Source organism: Chelonia mydas, chromosome 5, assembly GCF_015237465.2.
Source record: "Chelonia mydas isolate rCheMyd1 chromosome 5, rCheMyd1.pri.v2, whole genome shotgun sequence".
In the NCBI taxonomy this organism is placed as follows: Eukaryota; Metazoa; Chordata; order Testudines; family Cheloniidae; genus Chelonia; species Chelonia mydas.
The window spans coordinates 1,497,141-1,513,362 of record NC_051245.2 but is presented as its reverse complement, the minus strand read 5'-3'; the positions used below and the strand labels follow the sequence as shown (position 1 = coordinate 1,513,362).

Below are 16,222 nucleotides of genomic sequence, written 5' to 3'. Positions count from 1 at the left end.
ATTACATCCAGTACCTTTAATTTCACACTCCCGGGGGGCACACAGCACGGGGGAGGACCAAGAGCCGAGCCAGAGGGAGTGCTGGAGCGCTGATTCACAAGACAGCCCGACGCAGGGGTTGAGTGAAGGCGGGGGCGTTGGATTTCTTGGGGTAAGGGGGATTTGCCCCATTTGACCTTCACTTTTCTGGGTCTCACAGCAAGCTCTTGCTAGTTGGGTTAACGCCCACCGCTCCCATGCGCAGCCCTGGCCCCGCGTTCGCGCACGGGAGACAACAGGGCACCCGGCCCAGGAAAAGGGGCAGTTAGCCTTGCCTGGGGCCAGCAGGGCTGCTCAGGAGCTGGCCCAAGAGAGACGGGAGGCTGCCCCACAAGTGACTTATGGAGGCTGTGGAGGGAGGAGCTCACAGCTGGGGGATCCCCAGACAGGACCAGGGAACGGTGTGTTTGAACCTTAGCGCAGTCAACGCTCCCACGTGAGACGCCCGCCTGGCGGGATGGGCCTGTGGAACCTCATGGGCTCGAGCTCCAGGGGCAGCGAAGGGTTTGGGTCGTGCATGGGGGGGGTTGCTGGCAAGCGTCGTCGCTACGGCCAGCCAGATGGGCAGCGGTAGCGGTTCTGACACCTCCCCTTCGCACACGCTGGGTCCATCTCACTCCGTTAGCCATCGCTCCAGCTCCCCGGGCATCTCGCTGCTTCTCCGGACTGCCCCCAGCTCGCCCCAGTAGCCGGTCCCTGCACCGGGCGCCGTAGCCTGGGTGCAGCCACACGAGAGGCCGGCCTCTCGCGCTCGGCAGCGTGACGCTGCAGCAGGCGGCCAGACACGGCCATTGCTGCTGGCAGGGGCGGGAACTGCCCAGCCAGAGCTGGGACCTCCTGCTGCAAGGGCAGCAGCCCTTCCCCACGGGCTGGCTCCGGCACAGCCTCGCGACGCGCCAGAGGGGCCGGGGCCTGCTTCGGCACCGCCTGGGCCCGGGGAGGTGGCAGCGTTTCCCGCCCCTCTGCACAGGGGTGCACAGTGGCGCAAGGGGCTGGCTGGTGAGGAAGTGGGCACACAGCTGGGGCCAGTGCCCTGGAGGGGAAAGGCCCCGTACCCCCTTCCCGGCTCCGCCCGAGCCAGCCCTTCCCCACTGCGCTGGGCAGGGTGGAGCCAGCGCCCTGGAGGGGAAAGGCCCTGTACCCCCTTCCCGGCTCCGCCCGAGCCAGCCCTTCCCCACTGCGCTGGGCAGGATGGAGCCAGCGCCCTGGAGGGGAAAGGCCCCGTACCCCCTTCCCAGATCCCTCAGCTCCTGCATTTCCTCTCTTTACTCAGACGTGTTCCTCGGTGCCCGGCCTGGCGTGAGGAAGCGCCAACACTGAGCTGTGGGCCCTTCAGGGCGAGCAGAACCTCCCCATCGCCCCGAGCTCAGGGGCCTCTGTTCATCCTCCGATCCCCGGGGTGGGCCCCGGCTGCTCTGCCAACGGCGCCGAGGGGAGCGGGGTCCTGGCGCTGCTCTGCAATGGGCAGCCGTGCTGGGGGCCGCATGTGCAGAGCCAGGTCTGGGTGTCACGGAGTCACCGCGGAACGGCTCTGGATGAAGTTAGACGACTCTGGGGCAGCGTCTCCCACCAGGCACCTGTCCTGGTCACCCCAGGAGCTCCCTGCTGCGAGTCCCCCTGGACGGGACTCCTGGGGAGCCTCACACCTGCACAGCCCTCCTCCCCACTACAGCTGTTCAGCTACATACAGGCCCTGGTCTCCACCCCGCGCCCTGCCCTGGCCCCACTCGCGGAGCCCAAAGGGGGGACTCCTTGCAGCATGGCGCTGCGCCATGTCTCTGCCACGTGTGGGGCAGCGGGGGGTGTTCTGGGACTTGGGGCACTTAGTGAGACCAGCAGAGTCGTAGTCGGTGCCCATCCCCCAGCCCCCAACAGCTGGGGACCCTGCAGGCGGGGCCCTGGGTGCAGCATGCCAGCCAGAGGCTGTGCCGGTCCTACCTGCAGCTCCGTGTGCCGGCGTCTGGATCGTGCAGTAAATATCGGCCGTGTCCCGGGGCTGGAGCTCTGGGGGTGGGAGACGCAGAAGCACGCTCACTGCGCTGAGCTGGCAGGAGGGGGCCGGAGCAGGACGCAGACAGGAGAGGCGAGATTTGGTGGCAGCGTGTGGCTGGTGCCCATCCTTGGAGGGGTGGGGGGCATCACCCTGCTCCCCATGGTCCCGGGTGTTCCTGGGAGCTAATACTGGTGGCACTGGGAGAAGCCTGGGGAGAGGAGCTGCCTGGTGTACAGCGACCCTGGCAGCCAGCTCCCGGCCCAGTGGAGACGCCCAGAGCTCCTGTCAGGAGCATCGACCAGCCGCCTGCCCCAGGGAGAGGCGCCGAGGGTGGCCAAGGGCTAGTCAGCGTTCGCCGTGTGCTGCCAGGGCATGCTCCAGCAGGTGCCCTCCAGATGCAGCAGGGTACAGGGGTCTTCAGAGGACCTGTGGCCTGGGTCTGGCCCTTAGCCACCACCCACGCCCAGTAACCCGGCGGACCAGGGCAGACTGTGCCCTGTCGGGGCAGGGGGAGGCCAGGGCCAGCCCGCCCTGCTCCAAGGCCTGGCCCCTAAGCAGGCAGTTCAGGGAAGGATACCCAGACCCAGCTGGCACCGGGGCCAGGCACCGAAGCCAGGGGACCTTGCACTGTGGGTTATAACGCTCAGTCAGGAAGCCTGGAGCAGGGACCTGCAGGGAAGAGCCCGCGATAGACCCTGGGTGAAGCAGGCTGGCGACACCAGCCAGGGCTCAGGGAGGAGGGCTGTGGAGACCCTGGCCCGCGGCAGGAATCTGAGCCCCAGGGCTGGGCAAAGGTCCCTCCAGAGAGGTGTGGGGTGGGAATACCCCTGGCAGAGCTCCCCCCGGGGAGGGGTGGGAACGACCCTGGAAGAGCTCCCCCCGAGGAGCCCCATGTTACTAAATCCTGGGGCAGGGGCCGGGAGAGCTCAGGCAGGCTGACGGAGCCGCACCGCGGCTGACATGCTCCAGGGCTGCTGCTTAGGGCACTGGCCAGCGCCAGATGGCTCAGGGGTAGCTGTAACCTCCCCTGACTCCCCCTCCTTATTGGGGGGCTGGACTCCCTGCCCAGGGCAGATGGGAGGTGTGATGAAGCAGGATTGTTCTCAATGTTTCCTCCAAATATTGTGGGGGTGCCTCAGTTTCCCCTAGGCAGTTCTTAAGTATCTAGGTGGTGGGATAAGGGTGTATGATCCTTGCAGAGCCCTAGAGGGCAGGTATGTGTGGGGCTCTAGACACAGAGAATGGCTGTCATGGAGTGTGGGGGAGTCCAGGCCCTGCACCCCTCTTCCTGGGATTCACTAAGACTCTCAGCCAGCCAGTAAAACGGAAGGTTTATTGGACAACAGGGACACACAGTCTCAAACAGAGCTTGTGGGTACAAGCAGGACCCCTCAGTCAAGTCCTTCTGGGGGAGCAGGGGGCTTAGACCCCAGCCCTGGGGTTCCCTGTGTTCCTCCACCCAGCCCCAAACTGAAACTAAACCCCCCCAGCAGGTTCCCTGCTGCAGCCTCCGTCCACATTCCTGGGCAGAGGTGTTACCTCCCCTCCCCCTCCTGGCTCAGGTGACAGGCTCTCAGGTCTCCCCTCCCCAGGGCACATTCCCAGGTCAACACTCCCCCCTCCCTGCTGCGTCACAATGGCCGACACCCTGTTTCCTGGCAACTGATGGCCTGGGCCCTTCCCCCCCTGCAAGGTGAGAGCTAAAGGGCTGGAGAACAAAGGGATCCGGTGACCTCCTGGCCCGGGAAAGGGACAAAGCCCAGAGGAGGAGGGGCTGGAGGGAGTTTCAGTTTGGGGCTGGCTGGGGACATGGACTGAGGTGCAGACGTGGTTGTCTGGGTCACTGCCCCCAAAATGGACCGGGCTGAGGGGTCCTGTTCTCTGCACCTACAAGCTCTGTGTTAGACCATGTTCCTGTTGTCTAATAAACCTCTGTTTTACTGGCCGGCTGAGAGTCCCGTCTGACTGCGGAGTTGGGGGGCAGGACCCCCTGGCTTCCCCAGGAGCCCACCTGGGCGGACTCGCTGTGGGAAGCGCACGGAGGGGCAGAGGAGGCTGAATGCTCCGAGGTCAGACCCAGGAAGGTGGAAGCCGTGTGAGCTTCTTGCCCTGGGGACAGTCTGTTCCTAGAGAGGAGACTTCCCCAGAGTCCTGACTGGCTTCGAAGGGAGCAGTTCCAGACCATCGTCTGGGGACTCCATGACAACTGGTGGGAGCGGTGGGATCTACTGCACCCCGTGAATGGTGCTTCCTGCAGTAAGTGACTGGGGAGCAGTAAAACGAAGGGGCATTGACAAGGACCAGGCATACTGAAGGCTCAGAGAGGAGCGGTTTCGGAGGGCGGTTAATCCCTGGGAGTGTGTGACCAGTGAGAAGGACTGTGAAGTAATGGGGTCCCCCTGGGGACTGCGGTGAGCAGTCTCAGGGGCGGAGGAGCCTGTGGCTTGGCCCTGGGAGGGAGAAGACTTTTGCACTAACAGGGTCCCCCGGGGGATTGCAGCGAGGGGTCCCAGGGGCAGAGGAGTCTGCAGCTCGACCCTGGCAAAGAGGAGGTGACCTCGAGAAGGGCTGGCACACTAGGGGTTCTCCCTGGAAACCGTGGGGAGCTGAGAACACACAGGCCTGTGAGTCCACAACAACTTGGGAAGAGTGGAGTGATGGCCTGTCACCGTCTCCTTAAGAAGGACATTGTAACCCTGTGCAGAAAGAGAGGGTTGAGCACTGGAAAGTTCACCAAAGCACAGTTAATCGTGCAGCTGGAGGAGGATGACCGCTCTAAGGAACAGATTCCTGACCCCAAGTGGGGCTATAGCAGGATCTGGGAGCAGCTGGAGTGGGAGCCAGGCATCGCCAAGACTCCTGTCCCCGACCAGACGAGGGTCTCCACGATCGGGTTCCCCATCTGGGGATCGGAGACGGACGGGATTGGAGCTGAGTCCGAGAGAGCAAGAGGACTGTGAGAGACAGCGAGAGCCCGAGAAAGAGCTGCAGAAGCAGCAGCAGCATGAACTGGTGGTGGGGGAGCAGAGAGGCCTAGGGGACCCCCCAGGGGTGAGTGGGGATAGATCCTGGGGTGCCAGCTCCACAGGGAACCTTGAGACTAAATTGCTGCCCCTGGTTAAGGAGGGGGGGATGTGGATGCCCACCTCACTGCCTTTGAGCAGGCTGGCGATTTGAACCAGGGGGACCCTGTGGAAAAGCCCCGGTGTCTAGCTCCCTTGCTGGGTCCCAAGATCATAGACTCCGTCAGCCAGATGGGTGGGGAGGTGGACAGGCTCCCACTCCTGGTCCTAACCTATATGTCTGTGTGGAGTTTCCTGGGGCCAGGCCCCTCGGACCCCCAGTGGGAGCGGAAGGTGATGGTCAATGGGGAGACATTCCTGGGGTGGCGAGATCCTGGGACAGAGAGAACTGTTGTCAGGCCCCTGGTGGTGCAGCCTCAGATGCTGAGGGGCTGTGTGAGCTGGGTGAGGGTCCCAGGGATGAAGCCCCTCGCCCTGCCTATGGCCCAGATCCCTGTGCAGACCCAGGAGGGGTGGGGCTGGCTGGTCGTTGGGGTTCTCCAGGATATCAGCTGGGACACCCTGTTGCAGGGCGACTGTGTCTCTTTGGGACAGGATCCAGGCCCTGCTCCTGTAATGGCCAAGGGTTTGAATTTGAATCCAGGGAACCAATGGAGGAGAGGAAAATGGTCAGTGAAAATGCAGATCCTGGCTGGCAGCGGGGAGGAGCTGCTAAGCTCAGGCTACCTGCCTGCCTGTAACCAGACCCCTGGGGCTGGGTGGGACAGAGAGATGCTCCCTGCGCCCTTGCACACCGGAGAGGGGGCTCACGCTGGCTCTGATGCAGTGAGGAAAGCAGCGAGCTTGCTGCCTACCCCCACTGGGACAGCAAGGGCAGCGCTGAGCACAGTGGGAGCTGAGACCCCAGCTGAGGGGGGGGAGACACAGGCAGGGCAGGGGATCTGTTGGGAGTGGCAAGGTGCTTGGTAAGGAAAGTCTGGAGGAGCCTAGGCAGCCTTGTGATCTGATGGCTGTGTCTAGTCAGCAGGGTGGGGAGGCGAGGAGAGTGGAAGATGAGTGTCCCTGGACCTTACCTGTTAGCTGGGTGGAGAATTGGGACAGCGAAGGAAACGTGCCTGTGTCTGTCAGGGGTATTGACTTGCCTATGGAGGGAGCTACCCTGATCTCCAAGCAGTTGTCTGTGACCAGCCTTGTGTGCTGGGACAAGGGGAAAGAGATCCCAAGCTGGGTGTCTGGGAAAGGAGAAAGTGTGTCTGGCTCTTCTGTGTCTGTGGAGCAGACAGAAGGGGCCTTTCAGCCTGTGACGGTTGAGGGGAGTGCAGTTGTCTCAGAGCTGGTTCTGGATTCAGCTAAAGCCCAGGAAGGGAAGGGTCCTAAGTTTGGGTCTGCTCGGGAGAATGGCCCTGTAACTAGGTCGCATCCAGTTAGTGTCTATGTAAAATCCCAGAGCCCAGACAATTCTGGTGCTTGTATTTTGCCTGTTGCTAGTGTGTGGCTGGGAAAGGGTGTCGCAACTCTGTCTAATCAGGGTGAGATCCTAGCCAGGGCACAAGGAGAGCATGAAGGTGTGTGATTGTGTTGCCTACTGAGGGTGTGGAAACCTGTAGCAAGAAGGAAAAGATTCCTGAACTTGTGTGTGGCAAAGGGAAGGAGAATGCTTCTGACCTTTTCTCTAGGAAGTCTGTCAGTTTGCCTGAAAGGGGATTGTGTAGGAATCCGCCGGATGGGCCAGAGGTAATTCTGCATGTAAAGGAGACCCAGAAAGAGTCTGTTGTTGCTCAGGAAAGTGTTCCTCTAGAGCAAGCCCTAGGTGAAGAGGGTAAGAGCAGAATTTCTGTGAGGGGCGAATTGTTGCACAGAAAAGCCCTAGGGAAAGGAATCCTCATGGAGTCTTTGCAAGCAGTTTACTGCCACTGAAGGGTGTAAAAAGAACAGGAGGACTTGTGGCACCTTAGAGACTAACCAATTTATTTGAGCATAAGCTTTCGTGAGCTAAGCTATTACCAGCAGGAGAGTGGGTTTGTGTGTGTGTGCGGGGGCGGGGGGGGCGGGTTTGAGAAAACCTGGATTTGTGCTGGAAATGGCCCAACTTGATGATCACTTTAGATAAGCTGTTACCAGCAGGAGAGTGGGGTGGGGGGAGGTATTTTTTCATGCTTTGTGTGTATAAAAAGATCATCTACACTTTCCACAGTATGCATCCGATGAAGTGAGCTGTAGCTCACGAAAGCTCATGCTCAAATAAATTGGTTAGTCTCTAAGATGCCACAAGTACTCCTTTTCTTTTTGCGAATACAGACTAACACGGCTGTTACTCTAAAAACTGAAGGGTGTGAAAGTGATTTAATCAAGAAAGTTTCAGTTCCTAACAGCCAGAAATTTTCTGTTGTGAATGGATCCACTGACTTTCCTGTTGAAAGACCCAGTGTGGAGAGCTTTGAGAAGGTCTCAGATGAAGTGAAAGCTGTTAAGAAAGTTAAACAGTCCTATAACCAAGTGGCTGTGTTTGGCCAGCTTGTTGGGGAGAAGACCCAATCCCAGTTTGACCCCCTGGGGTTTTGGGGGGCCAAAGGGCACGGGCCGCATAAACCTTCCCACATGCGGCCTGCGAGTGCTATCGACCACGCCCGACCTAAGGGAGGGTGTGAAACTGGAAGGGCCTGGTGTAACTTCCACCCAGGAATGGAAGAGATACTGGGGCATGCATGGGAACGTTGGTGGCTTCGAACTTCCCCAGTTCACCGGCTAAAGTGACCCCGCTCAGTTTAATCTCGAAGGGGGGAGAGATGTAACGAAGTGGGACTGTTCTTAATGTTTCCTCTGAATAGTGTGGGAGTGCCTCAGTTTCCCCTATGCAGTTCTTAAGTCTCTAGGTGGTGGGGTAAGGGTGTGTGATCATTGCAGAGCCCTAGAAGGCAGGTGTGTGCAGGGGTCTGGACACAGAGAATGGCCGACACCCTGTTTCCTGGCAACTGATGGCCTGGGCCCTTCCCCCCTGCAAGGTGAGAGCTAAAGGGTTGGAGAACAAAGGAATCAGGTGCCCTCCTGGCCCGGGAAAGGGTCAAAGCCCAGAGCAGGGAGGGGCTGGAGGGAGTTTCAGTTTGGGGCTGGCTGGGGACATGGGGTGAAGTGCAGACGTGGTTGTCTAGCTCACTGTCCCCCAAAATGGACCCGGCTGAGGGGTCCCGTTCTCTGCACCTACAAGCTCTGTGTTAGACCATGTTCCTGTCGTCTAATAAACCTCTGTTTTACTGGCTGGCTGAGAGTCCCGTCTGACTGCGGAGTTGGGGGGCAGGACCCTCTGGCTTCCCCAGGACCCCGCCTGGGCGGACTCGCTGTGGGAAGCGCCCGGAGGGGCAGAGGATGCTGAATGCTCCGAGGTCAGACCCAGGAAGGTGGAAGCCGGGGGAGCTGTGTGTCCTGCAGACAGGCTGCTCACAGGAAGGCGACTGCCCCAGAGTCCTGCCTGGCTTCGTGGGGAGCAGAGCCAGAGCATCGCCCGGGGACGCCGTGACACCGAGTCCGGCTGGGAGGGACTCGCGCTCCTGCCCCACGCAGCGCAGCCCCGTGGGTGGAGCCCAGGAGCCGGGGACGCGGTGGGTGGGATGGCTCCTACCTGCGTACAGCGCCTCCCCGGTGTCCTTGGCGGGGCAGCTCGCCGAAGCCTGGCGTTTCCTGGGGACAGCGGGAGGGACGTCCTGAGCTGATGGGACGGCCCCGGCGCGGCCCCCCCATGCACCCGGCCGAAAAGGAGCATTGGGGGAGGGGGAGCCTCTGGGCAAAGGGCCCGGCTGGCTTTCTACACCTTGTGACAGCTCCACGCTGGGGCGTCGGGGGTCCCTGTGCTGGGCCGGGCGGCCGGGGGCCCCAGGGGCTGTGGTGGAGGACAGGGACGGACCCTGCCAAGCCCCTTGCTCATCAAATGCCCGTGCTGCAGGTGGGCCCATTGTGCACAGAGCTGGAGGCGTCAGAGGCTGAAATCCCAACACCCGTTTACACCAGGGCTGGCTCCGGCCGGGGGGGAGCTGAGCCGCTAGCCGCGCCTGCAGGGATTCCTCGCCGAGCTCCTCGCACGGGCACAGCCTGCAGGAGACGCGGCCGGCCCCAGAGAGCTCCCAACCCCCGCGGAAACCAGAGGGGCCAGTGGGTGTAACAATGCCCAGGGCAGGCGAGGGGCAGGCTGGGCAGGGGGCAGGGTGGGCAAGGCGGGGGCAGGCTGGGCAGGGTGGGCAGGGTAGGCAAGGCGGGGGCAGGGTGGGCTACACAGATGAGCTGTGGGCACAGTGAGCAGTTTGGGAAAGCCCCTGCCAGGGAGGAAGAAACCCGCAGGCGGGAGGGCTGGGATGGAGCAGTTGTCCGGGCAGGCTGGGACCCACACTGACCTGGAGAGCAGGAACCACAGCAGCAGGGCCCCTGCGGCCACCAGCACCAGGACCATCGGCACTGCCACGGCCACCGCCAGGCCCCCGCGCTGGGGAGTCTGGGCCTCTCCTGCAAGCAGCAGAACCAGAACCAGCGGGGTCAGAAAGAAAATAGGTGCCGGCGGCTGGAGCGGGACAGATGCTCCTTGCCAGGTTGTCGCCAGGCTGGCCGGACTGGCCTCGCTGACACCAGGGCCCCACAGCGGAGAACAGCAGCACGTCCCCCAGACGCAGCCTGCCCTGCGGGGTCGGCCAGGGAGAGCAGCGGAAGGGCACAGGGCCACGCCAGGCTCCTGGGGGTGCACTGGTGGGCACCTCACGTGGCTCTTAGGCCCCTGCGCACCACCAGCAAACGCGGGGCGCTCTCTGAGCCCGGCTGCAAGGCAATGAGGGGGCTCCAAGGCCCCTGGCCGGGGCTCGTGCTCTGCTAGGTATGGCTGGTCAGGTGTCCTATCCGCCGACCGCTCACTGGAACATACTCGGAGACATGGGCTGGGTGGACCCTGTGGAGCCTGGGGGGGCAGGTAGCTCCCAGGGGGTGTGGTCGAGTGGCTCCTGGAGGCCGTGGGCCAGGTGGCTCCTGGGCCCCACTCCTGCAGCTTGAAAATACTCCCACAACCCCCTCAGATCCTTGGGCCCCACGTGCTCAGGTACATTTACTCCGTTCACACGCTCAGGGCCGCCATGGGCAGGGCGAGTGCAGACCAGTCAGCCCCACTGGGCCGTGGGGAGAACGGTGTTCCTGGTCTCTGCTGCTCCTGCACAGGGAGCAGGGCCAGGAGCCGGCATCAGACCCACACGCCTGCCCCCCCCGGGACACCATGGGGGGGAAGCTGTTCATTGCAGCAGGACTCTCCCCACGGCCTCTCAGCAGCCTGGCTGGAGCCTCCCCTGGCCACACGGCGCCCGGCCAGCCCCAGGGCCGGCTCCCCGCACTCACTGACACACTTGTGTGCACCCAGTTCCCACTCGAAGTGCCCCGGCGCCGTCTCTCTGCACGTCACGTTGAACGAGTTCTGCTGGAACTGCTGACGACAGGTCACCCGACCCTCGGCCCCGACGCCGAACTCCGTCTGTGCAGGGTCAAAATCCACCTGCCTCACCCAATCATTGCACATCCCTGGGAAAGGAAGAGGAGAGCGGCCATGGGGGCGTCTGCCCTACGGTCTGACAGCCCCTGGCTCTGGGGAGCTGGCCCCAGGATCGCACAGGTGCGGGGGCTGGCCCTGCACAAAGGAGCCTGTGACCACGGGGAAGGCTCGAGGAGCGAGTCTGGGGCAGGGAGGGGACCGCGTGTCTGGGGGGCCTGGGCCTGGCCGCTCTCAGAAGCGGTGCTGGAAGAAGCACCCTGAGAAATGCTGAGATCCGTTCCCAGGCCTCAGGGCTTCGCTCCTCGCAGAGCTGCCCAGCAGTGCCCAGCGGAGACTCCTGCCAGGCCGCGGCCACAGCCGCCAGCAGCCGCCTCAGGGCCTGGTGGGGAGCCATGTGCACCGGGGGGGGTGGGAAGCCTGTGTTTGTGGGGAGGGCCCACGGTGACAGCCCTGAGAGGGGTTTCTCAGCAGGCTGAGGGAGTGGGGTCCCCCTTTCTCTGCCCATTGTCAAGGCTTCCCAGATCTCCCACCCCCAGGTCTCCCAGCCCCAGCATCACGTCACTGATCTCCAGGGGCTGGTTATCACCGGCCCGGTTTCCCTGGCCATTTCCTGCCCGGAACTGGCGGCAGCCCCATGCCCGGGCTGGCTGGGGAGGTTTGGCCCCATGCCCGGGGGTTGGGCACGGGGGGTGTACCAGGCTCCGCACACTCACTGAGACACTGGACTCCGCTGATATCCCAGACTGCCCCGTGGTCCTTCAGCTCTGTGCATTTTGCAGGGAACGGCCCGGATTCAGGCTTCTCAGTGCATGTCACCTGCACCGTGCCATTGACCGGAAACGCCGTCGGCTCGGAGGGAAACGTCACCTTCGTGGTCCAGGCTCCCTCCTTCCTGCACGTGTCTGAGACGGGGGGGAACGAGAGGCTGAGGCCTGGCTGGAGAGGGAGCCTGCTCACCCCCTTAGCGCCGCCACGGCCTGCCCGGAGCCCGAGGAAGGACCAAGCACTATGTCCCCTGGATAAAAGCATCTGTCCCTTTTCCCAGTCACTTCTCTGTCTGTCTGACGCAGCTTCTTTCCGTCCCCCCGAGCCTGTGGAGACACCTCTACATTCCTTGGACTCCTCCTGCTACTGGGGTCTCTACACCAGGCTGGGCTGCTCCTGCCCTCCCCGCCCGAGTCTGCACGCTCTCTCTGGTGCTGGGTGTCAGGGACCCAAAGCCTCCAGGCCCCAACCAGCAGGGCTGGAGGAGTCTTGCTTAACCACAGACTGCAGGGCAGGACAGCTCTCCCACGCTGAGTGCCTGGCCTCAGTGAGTCACCCGGGAGAAATGCACCTATGGCAGCTGGGAGAAGACTCCAGCTGCAGACCTGGGCAGCAGGCGTGGCGGGGGTGGGGAGATTTGACAGGAGTGCACAGCGGCGCATGGCAGCTAGAAAGGCCAGTGCAATTGGGAGATCTCGCAGAGGCCTCAGGTGTGGACGGGGAGGGGAGGGATCCTTGCCAAGGTGACCATGCCTGCAAGCAGAGGCGCTGACTCCGTGGGCCTGGAGCACCCATGGGAACAAAATAGTGGGTGCTGAGCACCCACCAGCAGCCCCCACCCATCAGCTCCTCCCCTCCCCCCACCGCAGAGCTCCCCTGTTCAGAGCGTGAGGGAGGTGCTGGGGGGGCAGAGCACGCTTGGGGGTGGAATGGGGCGGGAAGAGACAGGGCAGGGCGGGGCCGGCACCTGAGCCTGTAAGAGTGAGTTCGTCCGTGGTGCCTCCGTACAGGAAAGCTGTTACAAAGAGCAGGGGGTTCAGAGGGCTGGGCCAGAGGCCGAGTGCGCTGACGCTGGCTCTGCTCCCAACTGGAGACCACACGTACCCCTTCTCATTTAATGGAGTTACTTTGGGGCTGCATCTACCCTGAGTGTGTAATCACAGGCCGGTAACATCCCCTCGGTCTGTTCCTCCCACTCCCTATTCCTAATGGGGCTAATGACACGGACCCACCCACCTCCCAGGAGGATTAACTACTTAATGCCTGTCCTGAGAGCGTGACAGATCAAACGGTGTATGATGGATGAGCAGGGGCTGGGTTAGGGGAAATATGAAGAGAACTCCCTGTGTTTACTCAGCTGGGGGATGCTGTCATGGTCCCGTCCCAGCTGGGGGCTGGCTACAGAGCCTACTTCTAGGTGGGGTACACACCAGCTCTGATCGGTATCAGATCCGTTGCTGTGCTGCCAGGCTTGGCTGGCGTTAGCTTAACCAAGGTGTTTTCAACACAGCACCTGCTGAACTGTACAATACATCTCCCATCCCATTCCATCTCCCCCTTTAAGTTCTACATTCCTGCCCCTCACAATCGCTATCAGGTATTTACTTGTTCCCACAATATAAGAACTAGGGGCCACCAAATGAAATTAATGGGTAGCAGGTTTACAACAAATAAAAGGAAGTTCTTCTTTACACTGCGCACAGTCAACTTGTGGAACTCCTTGCCTGAGGAGGTTGTGAAGGCTAGGACTATAACAGGATTTAAAAGAGAACTAGATAAATTCATGGAGGTTACGTCCATTAATGGCTATTAGTCAGGATGGGTAAGGAATGGTGTCCCTAGTCTCTGTTTGTCAGAGGGTGGAAATGGATGGCAGGAGAGAGATCACTAGATCATTACCTGTTAGGTTCACTCCCTCTGGGGTACCTGGCATTGGCCACTGTCGGTAGACAGGATACTGGGCTGGATGGACCTTTGGTCTGACCCAGTATGGCCATTCTTATGTTCTTATGTACGATTCAGAGACATTTGTTTTCTAACTAGACACCCAAACACGGAACAACTCGCTTGTCGGGTTGTCCATTAGCTGTGATGCACGGCTATGGTCAGTATGGAATCCTGGAATCTTCTTGTTCTGCATCTGCCAGCTGTAGAGAGTTTAAACCATTAATTGCTCTTTCTGAGGAACAAACTGTAGATGTTGATGGTTTCTGTTGAACTCTCCACTGCTGGTCTCAATCACATAAGAGTGCATTGAATTCTTTGTCTTTGCGACAGCTGGAGTTCTCCATCCTTTTTCTCCATCTGATTTAACACGAACAGTCATCAGGTTCTAGACCTGGCAGTTCTCTGAGTGACTGTGAGCTAGGCACCCTGTATTCACACCCTACACACCATTGTAATAATTGTATAAAATAGGCCTTGTGAGGTGTGGTTGGAAAACTAATAACTCACTGGTCAATAACATCATGGTACAATGTATGTAGCACCATTATTTGTAAAGTTATGGTTACTCCCTGTAGGATGCTATTTGCACATGTTTAAGACCTGCCAGCCTTGCCTAAGTAAAGTTGTTAAACAGGTCTAACCTAAACAAAGGGAAGTGGGTTTGCCTCAATTTGCATATAGGCAGTAAACTGGACCATCGAGACAACAGGGGGAGGAGACTGCAGGAAACTGAACAATTTGCATTTTAGCAAACAGCAGCGCGGGGGGAGGGGGGGGAAGACAGCATGGAGCCTTCATCACCACCTGACTCCACGTCACCTTCCTCGCAGCTTGAGTAAACTTTACTTTGAGGGGGAGCCTTCAGAAGAATCCATTTCACAGTTTCACTGGAGTATAAAAGCAAGGGGCAGAAAACCGCCAGTTCTCCTTCACCTAAGACAACAAAGCAACCACCACTTTTGGGCTTCTGGAGGAGATCCCGGGGGTGGGATGGTCAGCCGTTAGCATACTGAAAGACCGAGGGTGAGAACGGACACCTTAAACAAAACCCTTGTACCTTGCTTGATTAAGTTTTAGACTTTTAGATGCAGATTTTTACTTTTGTTTGCTTGAAACCATTTCTAACTTTATTTCTTATTCCTGAACTCACTTAAAATCCTATCTTCTTTTGTTAATATACTTGTTTTGCTGTTAATCTAAATCAACAGTGCTGTGTTTCAATTCAAGTGAATGTTAACTCCAGTTAATGGGGCAAATGGTTGGGTTTGTCTCTTTAAAGGAATAAACGGAGGACGTTATTTCTCTGAATGTTGCAGCAGAGGTCTGGGCATTGCAGGGCGCACAGGATTGGCAAAGTTGGGGACTCTGGGTGGGGGGGTGGTGGGGGGCCACCTACTAACATTAACCAAGTCTGGTAAAGACAAGAATCTGCCTGTGATAATTGCTGCCAGCTCTGCTGGATCCGCGCGGGGAGGCTTCCACAGCACAAGGCGCATGCCGGCTGCTAGCCGTGTGTGTCCCAGTCTGGGAGCCACAAGAAGCAGAAGCATTTTGGGGCACTCAATAGAAGCTGTGACAGAACCTCTCGCTGGTCTGAATTGCACCTCAAAGCATGACCGTCTCATCTGTTGCAGAAGTGTTCATGAGCTCTTTCTGCCTTTTTAGCCAATTTGGTTACTCTTTTCCTGTCTGGCCACTTTGGAGACAGATTCTTTTCCAAAGCTGGAACAGTCGTTCTGAGTTGTCTTCCTATCCGGAGTTGTGCTGGGCTATATCCAGTAGCTGCTGGTGGTGTTGATCTGAGAGGAGCAAGGAGTGGATCTTCCTGCTGTAGGATTTTCTTGGCTGCCTGTACAGCTCTCTCAGCCTCTCCATTTATTTGTGGGTAATGTGGGTTGCTAGTGATAGGAGTAAAATCAGATTTCATTCAGAATGACTTAATGCTGCTGCAGTGAATTGTGGTCTGTTGTCCGTCACTAGTTCTGGAACACCAAATTGAGCAAAAGTGCACTTCACTTTCCCCAATAACACTGCAATATGTTATGAGTATCAAGTATATTATTTCTATTTACCTGGCAAAATAGTCCACATTGACCAGATAATGAGGTCTTGTGAATTCACATCAATCTGCAGCAAGTCTCTTCCAAGGTCTCTTTGGCAGGGTGTTATTAAAGGTTCTTTGCAGTGTGGTGGTCTGTTAGTCCTGCAGTGTTCACATGCAGATACTTTACACTGACTGGTTGGCCCATTCACGGCATTTAGTTGTTAATCCTTGATGTCCTTCATGGATGAAGTTTAGGATTTCTCCTCTCATATGGTTTGGAATCACAATGCAATTGCCTTTAAATCATGAGTTCATTTGACTGACTTAATTGTCCACACACCACAAAGTAGTCTCTTGTCAGTTCCTTTGTATCCTTTAGACACTTGGGCCAGCCACCCCTAATGTAACTTAGAACTTCCTGAAGTTGTGTGTCTGTCCAGGTTTCTTTTTGTAACTGGAGTAGTCTCCTTCCTGATACTGGTCTGTATGTGTCCACAGCATCCACGTATGCCTTTACGTCATCTTCGAGCTCACAGAGAGTGTGATGCTGGGCTCTGTGACAGAGTGTCTGCTACTGCCAGATTGTTCCCAGGAACATACGGAGCAATTGGGTTAAATCATGTTAACCTTAGCAATGGATGCTGGCATCTCAGCAATGGTTGGTCCAGGTCTTCTCCACTGATGAGCGTTACAAGTGATTTATGATCTGTTATCAGTGCAAACGAATCCAGTCTACACACAGATATCTGTAAAAGTTCTCAAATGCCCATACGCTTTCCTGGCATTCCTTGCCAATCTGTGTGTATCGTTTTTCTGCTTCTGTGAGTGAGCGAGAGCAAAATGCTACTGGTTCCCACTCTGAGCCATGTTGTTGGAACAGTGAACCACTTAGGTCAGAG

General features: G+C 58.7%; 1 protein-coding gene across 1 annotated transcript in view; it reads right to left on the bottom strand.

Annotated features, from left to right (window-relative positions):
• Positions 1-652: 652 nt before the first annotated feature.
• The window catches only part of LOC119566615, a 69,901-nt gene continuing 54,331 nt past the window's right edge, over positions 653-16,222 (bottom strand). The window contains exons 10-14 of the mRNA XM_037902447.2: positions 10,417-10,596; positions 9,438-9,546; positions 8,672-8,730; positions 1,978-2,043; positions 653-804 (exon numbers count right to left, since the gene is read on the bottom strand). Of these exons, the coding sequence (XP_037758375.1) occupies positions 653-804; positions 1,978-2,043; positions 8,672-8,730; positions 9,438-9,546; positions 10,417-10,596 (566 nt within the window). The remainder of the gene's footprint in view (positions 805-1,977; positions 2,044-8,671; positions 8,731-9,437; positions 9,547-10,416; positions 10,597-16,222) is intronic.